The 9,830-nt window shown below is 35.2% G+C and overlaps 1 protein-coding gene across 1 annotated transcript; it reads right to left on the reverse strand.

Annotated features, from left to right (window-relative positions):
- Positions 1 to 8,254: 8,254 nt before the first annotated feature.
- Positions 8,255 to 9,830, reverse strand: LOC111631326. Its single transcript, XM_023375548.1, has 2 exons — positions 9,524 to 9,830; positions 8,255 to 9,399 (listed from the first exon to the last, which is right to left on the reverse strand). Exons 1-2 carry the CDS (start codon positions 9,577 to 9,579, stop codon positions 8,325 to 8,327), a joined length of 1,131 nt encoding a protein of 376 aa, XP_023231316.1. The 5' UTR covers positions 9,580 to 9,830; the 3' UTR covers positions 8,255 to 8,324.

The raw sequence follows: 9,830 nt of genomic DNA on the forward strand, positions 1-9,830 counted from the left end.
TTTTCTCACAATAGATGGCGCTAGTCGTTATGATTTTATAATTTTATATTACAACAAACTTTCGAAATATAATTGGTTTTTTTTTCTATTTATTAATATACACATGTTATCTGTACAAAATAATAAAATAATTTCGGACGATACAATAGCCACGATTATTTTTTTCAAAAACGGGAAATTTTCGTTAGGCATCGGCAAAAATTCAACTCGGAGCGACACGCAACAGAGAAAAATTTCGAAATTGGATAGGTTAATTTCACCGAATGTGCCACGTGGACGACCTCGTGGTCGTGGCCGAGGCCGGCGAAATTTGAGAGATCGCGCTCGAAACCAGCGATACCAAAGATTTGAGAATGAGAACGAAACCCGCCTTGAGCGTTGAAGTGAGTCTCCGAGATATTCTTTTGCCTCAAATATGCCTTTGCCGTTTTACTTGTTTACAGTAAAATATAAAAACTGTAAAGTAACCGCATTCCAGAATATATAATTCTCATTATTTATATTTTATTAGTATAATTATTTAAAATTACTGAGTTGTATTTACTATAACATTCGATATTCATTCTGAATATTTGGTTCAATAATAAGTTCAGCACTGACTGAGTGAGAAAAAAGTGGCCGATGACGACAACGAATTCACACCCAAAATTTATTTTTCTGTAATTTTTAATAACCGTAAAACAGTAAATATATCGCTATTTAATTATTTTGTATTGTGGAACTTAGGCATGTTTACAGTACTAAATAAAATATGATAAATATGAAAACATTCAATTTATTAAATACAGTAGTTCCTTGGCAAAATTTTATCCTTCGAGTGTTTTTTTTTTGCAAATCTGAAACTAAAAGTAAAAAATAGGCAAAAAAATTCCCTAGAGAAGTCTGTGTTGGTGTCTATTTCGTTTAATATCTCAAGATGAGTTAAAGATTAAGAAACGAAATTTGGCATGGTAGTTTGTATATAAGGGTATATAAGGATGGTGTTAAAGGTCAAGAGGGTGTTCAAACAGATCACACTGTTAATGACTGGAAAACAGTGGCGTACCGTGGGTGTCAGCCGCCCGGGGCGGAGGAAAATTTCGCCCCCCTTTATATAGGTATTTCAGTTTAAAAGACCAAAATTCAGTTTTGTCACAGAACAAGCAATGAAAAATTCGGTGGTAGTGCAGCGACCTGTTTAAAATAGTTCTATCGTACAACAAAAAAATAAAATAAAATAAAAGGTCTACAGAACGATAGCACTATCGTAGGCGCGATGCAAGTATAGATTAGGATGTTTCAAATTTTTACAAGATATTATTATTATTTATTGTGAAATTTTGCCGCCTCCTAAAAGGTAATTTTGCCGCCCCCTAAAAAGTGCCGCCCGGGGCGGGCCGCCCCTGCCGCCCCCACTACGGTACGCCACTGCTGGAAAAAGCCTTAAAAAGTCGTGTTAGAACATGATACACTTTCAATAACTTCAAACTAGCATTGGTTTGTTTTTTTCTTTAAAACAAAACGAATTGTTTTAACTTTACCTTATTACATTTATCATACAAATTAAAATATTCATTCAACATACATTAAATTATAAAAGAGCTTCTTGTCTCGAAAACAATTTTAAAGGAATAAGTCTTTTTTTACTATATTCTCGGTGTTAATTTTTTTTTCTAACTTTCCCTTCTCTCAACCCAACCGGTTTTAATATAGTTTGCTATTAAAATATTTCTCTTAATTCCGAAAATCTACGGACAATTGTTTAATATTATACCTCTATTTTTAAGTGGACACGGTGTATTTTACTTTAAACTAGTGTAGAAATTAAATGTCAAACAAATAGCAAAGTAAGAGATAATAAAAAAAAGCCTTAAAATGACTAGATTTTGTTTTCTACCGTACTGTGAAGGTCGCCGAATTGGTGATACAGTATTTAAATGTCAGGACTTATCGTATGTGGGATGAAGGAAAGTGAGGCAAATAGCTACAGTGACAAACAAACCCGTTTATTTATACTAAATCTTACAATCTAGTGTGTCTTGTCTTCTGGTGGCTCTGGACTGTTCAGTTGTTGGCTCCGTGGCAGTCAGTCGATGCTCGATGGTGTGGGAGGTTGTGATGAAGGGTGATAGCCCGAAGTTCAAACTGGATGGTGTCCACTCGTTGGAGGCAGGGAAAAGTCTGGACAGTTGACTGTAGTTGTTAGCTGGGGAAAGTCTGGATAGTGGTTGATAGTATCAGAGGCTGAGATAAGTCTGGAAGAAGTCTGTGCAGTTAACTTCACTAGGGAAAGCAGGGAAAAGTCTCCCTTTGTCCTCGAGATCTAGGTTTCTAAAAGATTCTCTTCCCCAGATCTCTAGCTTTTGATTGGTCGGTTTCCTGTATTTAAGCTGATAACAGACCGTTCGGGCTACTAAAGGTTTAATTCGACACTGTGTTGTAATCCGATCAAGGGAAATTAATCGAACCTCGAAACTCCTGCTCGTATTTAATTGTTTCGAATCCTTATATCTCTGACACATAATATGAGCGCTGCATCTCTTTTTAAGGTTATCTAAAAGCATTTTTATCCTCTCAATTAATAATTTGATTATTTCCCGATTTTATTTAGGTGTTTGTTTCCAATTTTTAGTATTGTGAGGCCAAACGATACTCGAGTATCGTTTGGCCTCACAGTACAGGTACTTACAACGTATATAGGTCTTGTATTTGGCTAAACTATGGCGGATTTGGTCATAAGCCAACGACAACTAATGACGTGTAATCTGGCAGCGGTAAATGCGAGATTACACGTCATTTCTATGGGCTTTTTACTAACATGCGCTTAGAAGTAAGAATGAATCATCAAGCTGATTGGCTAAATGATTCAGATGTATACAGCTGTGATAATGAAAATGGAGAAGGTCGAAGATATTACCATACCAACCATAGAATTTATTACCTTCACTTTCAAATTTATAATTAAAATATTTGAATTTTCACTAATATACACTGTCGTTTATAAATATGAAGCAAAAAAATTATTTTCTAATAAATTTAGAAAAACTAAAATGTTTTATTTGCATAGAGTTTTGAGAAATAAAGTTTAACAATAGAGTAGTGTCAGTCATCTATTAACTACATGTTAATGAGGGGAGTTTTGAATTGATAAAACGTGACTTCCGCTTTGCGTGGGAAGTTCATATACAGTAGAGCCTCCATTATTCGACTAAATTGGGGACTGAGGTTGGTCGGATAACTGAAAAGTCGGATAACCGAAAAGCATGAAAAAATCCATTATTAGTGTAGTATATCCCATGTAATTAGTATATTAGTATATCGCTATTAACCTACTTCGCGTTGAATTTTCTTCCATGTTAAGCCTATCAAATTTTTTTTTAAAAATAATAATCGTCGCTATTGTATCGTTAAAAATTAGAAAATTAAGCCTCGTTTAAATACTGGCTCCCTTTCATGGTCGATCCAGTGTTGCCAGCTAAAACACGTAAAAATAATATTAAAGTAGCCAAGACATAGCCAAATATTGTAGCGCCACATCACTAGCGGACATTTGAAATTTGCCAACTAGGACGGTCGGTTGACCGAGGTGTCGGTTAATCGGGGTCGGATAATCGAGGCTCTACTGTATAGTTAATTGAGGCTTCCTGTCACTAAGGTTGCCATATCTGGTCTCCGATTTTATCTAATTCCGTTTTCGAGGTTAAAACAGACAGACAGAGGACAATGGGAATTTAGAGGTTTACAATTTTTTTTTCAAATTGCAGTCCCCTGAGGTCACGGGTCGACGCGAACTAACGGATTGTAATACAAAATTGTCGCGTTGTAAATAATGAAGATAAAAATAAACAATTCTTAGCCGTCAGAAAAGAAAATATGGCGTGAGATACGAGCGAAAGTTTCAAAGTTGGATTAACACTCGCGGACCAAGTCGAACGGAAGTGTCAAATTGATTAACCGATCAAATTAAGAATTTAGGGGACAGATCCTGTAAAAAGCCAGAAATTCAAGGAGAAAGAATGATGGCTTCTCCCCGGCTCAGTCTGTTTTCCTCCGTGTCCGTTTCCCCCTTGTCTCGGACTTCATTTTCGTTTGGCAGTATTATAAAGATTTTTTCGGTATTTTTAATATTAACTTTATCCAGTTTGATGTTGCGTCAATACTCGAAACCCAACGACCGAGGAATCTCTCCGAAAAGCGAAATAAATGGAAATCTTAAGAATTTGATTTATTTCATGAGATGGACGAAAATGGACAAAAAACATACAGTAGAGTATCGATTATCCGACCCCGATCAACCGTCACATCGGTTAACCGACCGTTCTAGTTGGCAAATTTCAAATGTCCGCTAGTGAAATGGCCCTACAATATTTGGCTATGTCTTGGCTACTTTAATATTATTTTTGTTAAATTTTTGCGTGTTTTAGCTGGCAACACTAGCATTTAAACGAGGCTTAATTTTCTATTTATAAGTGGTTGTTTATTTTGTTAGCAATAAAATAATTTTTAACGATACAAAAGCAACGATTATTATTTTTTAAAAATTTTGTTTGGCTTAACACCGATGAAAATTCAATGCGAAGTAGGTTAATAGCAATATACTAATTACATGGAATATACAGTACTAATATACTATACTAATAATGTATTTTTTCATACTTTTCGGTTATCCGATTTTTTCAGTTATCCGACCAATTCAAGCTCTCAATTGAGTCGGATAATCGATGCTCTACTGTATTTAAAACAGAAAAAAAATTAACTTTATTTCTAATTTTTACGTAATTTTTCAGGTAAGTCTTAGTCCATATTGACCCTAGATGTAAGGGTTTATTTAATATTACTTGGAGAATCGGTTCCAGAAGACATCGTTCGATGGTCGGATACGAATCTTTTAGATTTAAAAAGGCAGCTGCGGTGAGCATTTTGCTTTTCTCGGGAGAATTTAGACATTAATTTAAGCTTTTGTTTTAATCGATCAATTGCAAGAGGGCTTGTTGTGGAAGACGTAGAGAGTGACGAGTCCTCTTGGAGTTCGTCTACTTTCGCGAGGTCTGCCTCTTCGTCCGCGCTCGCGACTCGTCGCCATCGTCTTTCGGAAGGGGGGAAGAATCGGAGGAGAGTGCCGCAGAGGTCGAGGAACCGGGCCTTTGTTGCTGCGGTTCTCTTGGCCTAGGCGGTGATCCTCTTCGATTTTCCCCAACTCGTCCTTTGCATACGGATGTGACATTTTAACCGGATTCGACTCTTTTCACCGGGACATGACCCTCTTTACTCGGACGTGGCCTTCTCTTACCCGGATGTTCTCACGGACTTGTCTCCCCAACGTGACACTGGATCGACAACTGATTTGACTTCCGATTGTCCACTCGGACTTGACAGGTTTCTTCACCGAACGCGACATTCGGCCGACTTTTCTTCCCAAACAGCTGTTACGAGGATTGAGCTTTCCGTTAAGGTTAGGTTAAATTAGGCTAGGCTAGGTCAGGTCCTTCGCTCTCCTCATGGCACTGTTCGGGAAGAAAGACTATCTGATAAAGGTAATAATGTTGACCTTAGATAATAAATGAATCAACTTCTCCTTTTCTCACTGTCTTTGTGTTTTGTAGGAACATGTGGGAAAGAAATATTTCTCCCTCCCCAACTTTACCACGAAGAGGACGATGCGGCCATTTATTGTACAAGTGAATGTTTTCCGAAACCTCCGATGGTAAGAACTCTTTCGTTTCATTTTTTAATACATCTTATTTTCGTATCGTAATTTACTGTTTTTCTGTTTATAGACATGCCGAAGATCTTCTTCGATCACATACACACACACGCGCGTGCGCATGGACATAACATTACTGTGCACGAAGATATACACCGTTTAACCTTTACTCGAATTCCCGCACTCACGCACTTATACTTCAAGCGTCTGGTTCTGTGTAATTCGGCACAACGAAACAATCCGAACACTCGCTTCCTACAAATCCAACCCCTGGGTCCTCGTCCCGGGAAGTGGAAACGCCAATTTTAAAGATTAAAACGCTTTAAATTAGCGGCCGAAGGGGCTCTAGAAATCACACATCTTGTATGGATTAAATGGAATTTCACACATTAGCATCAATAATCGTTTTATGATGAATTTTTTTTTTTTTTTTTTGTTAAATCTCTGGTAATTTTGTACGGTAAGAAATTATCTGCGCACAAATCTCTCTCGTATTTTAGTACAGTATTGCTAACTCTTACCTGAGATCATTATTATTTTCGTGCTCATTGTATATTTCATCACACTTGCAATATGGCAGTTGGTGATTTTTTGTTTTGTTTTGTTTATGGAGGGCACTAAGAGAGGGCTGTTTTAATCTTACCCATCCTTGGTTTCTGAAGATCCACAATGTGGGCTGGTGGACTGTATGAGACGAAACTCGACACATCAGGTAAGATCGCCCTGGGTTCTTCAACGGCCCGAATTCGATCTCAGAGCGGTAGACTGAAGTCTTAACCGCTCAAACATCCGGCTGTCACCTTTTTATACTAGGTCGTAAAAATATAGCAAGTAGCAACACTTCCATATAAACAATTTCTTATTGTATCGTACAAATTGTGAACTATATCCACCATTGTGGATAACAAAGGCATATTAATACAATTTGAAAGAAATTAAATGATAAAAATCGTTGTGTACTCGGAGTGCAATCTCTAGATTATAAAAATCAAAAGTCTGTACAGTAGACCCCCCTATAACGCGCAGATACGTTCCACGTTATAAGAATTTTACGTTGTAGGAATCCTTAAATACATGAGCCAATAACAGCCCGACACGTGTGAAGTTTACGAACTATGGCTGTTTGAAAGGTTTTCTTTCATAAAATTAACCGATTCTAGACTAATTCGACTCAACATTTCCAAAACACGTATAATTTTTTCGGAATAATCCGTATAAACTATGCTATAAACAAAAAATTGTAGGATTACTTACCGAGTGTGCACCGTTCGACTACGCCATTGCTCAAGCTTGTTTTCGTTGCGGAACATCGCACGAAATGGCGGCCGCGATTTCTGATAACGAATTTTTCGCAGAAAAATAACTTGACCTTTGGAGACATCATTAATATAAATAATTTTTATGGCCGTTGAATAAGAAATGTTTCTTTCACAAGAAATGTATAAAATTATAGTACTGTATTAGACTTACGATAAGTAATTTACGTACTGTACACGCGATAATAAACTCAACTTACTAGCCTAAAATCTCCGTAGCGTGTNATTGTTAGCCTAAACTCTCCGTAGCGTAGCGCTAGACGGTGGAAAATATATATATATATAATTATAATAAAGTTACAATAAATTAAGTTAATATATAATTATATATACAGTATCTAATTTATATATAATACTGTACAGACGATAGCTAACTCAATTTAGCCGTCTAAACTCTCCGTAGCGTGGCGCAGGGTGGCGGAAAGTAGTTCGGCTGCTCGTCCACTATTGGACCAAATTCGACCAATCTTGTCGCGACAGGAGTCGGCGACGACGTTTTACGAGTCACTTTATACGAATACTGCTACAATTTTTTCGCTACGTTATAGGAATTTCCGTTATAGGAACCCATGTTATATGGGGGTCGACTGTATGTTTGTTTAAGAAATATTAATCAAATAATTGGATAAAACGACCCAGCTTTTAAAAAAAATAATAATTATTACAGTGAAATTTGATGTATGCGATTAGAAAATTTATTTTTTGTATTCTCACTTATCATGCCACCTTATTTTGTGGGAGCTCTAGTCAAATGTAAACAATACGCTATGAATCCAGAATAACGCGTGTCGATATGTTTTAGACTTTATATTAAACGATGGATTGTATTGCTCTGTGTTCCAGTGCAAATATAAACAGGATTATAATCAAAGTAAATAAGGATTATTAATTATAATCCTTATTTAACATTAATCACAGCAACTTCTTTATCAAAACTTCAAAGGTAACATTCCTACAGACTTAAAATTACATATAAATTTGAGCATAATACTTGTTTCTTTGTAAGACAGTTTCTACCATGTCTATTTAAGCGTAATTAACAAATTTTATTACACAGGACAGGATTTTATAATTCATCATGTTAGTAAAGTTATTTAACAGTTAAATATATACCTTTTATTTTTGGACATTTGATGAGCTGCTTCTGTTAAGATTAAGTAAATACCTATTTAATCTTTACTAAACCATCAGAATTATAAAGCGATTATTACTAGCTTATTATAAAAATTAATGATTTTAACACCGTAAAGGCTTTAAATTCGCAAGAATTTTTTATTATTTAAGTAAATGATTTACTGTTTATAATTTTGCAACAGGATGTTTTTTTAAAAATAAAGAGTAACATCGAAATAAAAGAATTCAATTTTCTCATTCTTAGAAATCTTTTTTTCGGCAATAAGAAAAGAATGAGCATCGGGGAGAATGCGAATATCCATTTGTTTATCATCATCATTCTCCAATACTTTTGATGACAAGAGATATTTCGAGTTCTTTTTTAGAAAATGTGGTTGAAATAAATATGCATTCCCCTCATTATTACATTCCAACGTATATAATCCCATAGATTGTTTACTTGCGTGTTCACAAATATATAAATCTATGGATATTATTTTATTTTCGCTGAAATGTATTGGTAACGAAATATCTGTAAGGAAACAATCCTCCATTACAAGTATGTGGCAAACGATCTCTACGTTATCGGCGAGAGATATTTCTTTTCCTATTGGAAAATTACATTTAAAATTATATTTAAAGAAAGATGTATTAATTTCGTCGTGTCTTTCCTTCTTATTAGTACAAAGAGTTTCAGGAAAATTGGATAAATCTGCATTAGGATAATCTTTGCTGGTGAAGAAATCGCGAATCGCTTGCATTTCGTGTTCTGTTAACAGAAGCTCTAACATATCGAATAGATTCTCCATATCGATTTTCTCAATTGCCAACAATCTAAGTTTCGGAAGGAATGGTCGTATGAGTTCTTTCCTTCTTTTTCGAATGGTGTTTTTATCTGTCACCAAGTGTTCCTCTGTTAAAATTCTTGCGTTAATCCAATCGTCAACTGCATCAAACAAACTTAATTCGTCTAACGTTTCGTATATAGGACGAGAGATTAATCTGGTTATTGTTGTGTCTTTGCAGCAAAGAAAATCGTCTGTCTGGAATATTTCTTCCCAAAATTCATCGAATACCACCCAACAGGTGAATTGCATGTTGTAATCATTTTGTTCACAAGCGAAATCGTGAACGGGACAAACAGTACTTGGATATAATGATATTATTTCTTCTATAAACTCTGTACATAACTGTTGAAGATTCTTTATGCCATATTCTTTGCCGAAGATATACAATTCGAATCCGTCTTCTATACATGATATATCGGGAATTTCATCTTTTATAAATCTATAAAAACCATATAAAATAAATTTAAAGAAATTCCCATCAGATTATTTATATAAAATATAAATTTTTCAAACATCCAGTATGATTATTAAATAATTATTCTTATAATACACCAAAAGCATACGTTATTTTAAAACACACATTAAGTGATATTGCTGTTAATGCGCTAGCAACTAACATTTAAAAGTGTATAATTATACTTATGCCACTGCTAAAGCCATTATTGTTCGATTAACAGGGAAAAAGATGGTGTAATTTTCATGAATTGGAAACTCTTTGATAAATGCGTTCAATGTATCACTGGAATTAAGCAGTTTTGATAACGAAACTGTGAATTGTTCGTTTTCTAGAGAATAAAGAAGGACGGGATCCATTCCTTCCATTGACTTGAAAAAAAAAGGATTACAATTTAATTGGAAGAAGATATATTG

This window comes from Centruroides sculpturatus, unplaced genomic scaffold (genome assembly GCF_000671375.1).
Source record: "Centruroides sculpturatus isolate CEXI.00-Female unplaced genomic scaffold, Cexi_2.0 scaffold293, whole genome shotgun sequence".
NCBI classification, from domain to species: Eukaryota; Metazoa; Arthropoda; class Arachnida; order Scorpiones; family Buthidae; genus Centruroides; species Centruroides sculpturatus.

Coding starts and splice junctions, on each gene's coding strand:
- LOC111631326 (XM_023375548.1), bottom strand. CDS start 9,579: ATGTTAGTTGCTAGCGCATTAACAGCAATATCACTTAATGTGTGTTTT. Junction 9,400..9,523: donor AATGTGTGTTTTAAAATAAC/GTATGCTTTTGG, acceptor TGGTTTTTATAG/ATTTATAAAAGATGAAATTC.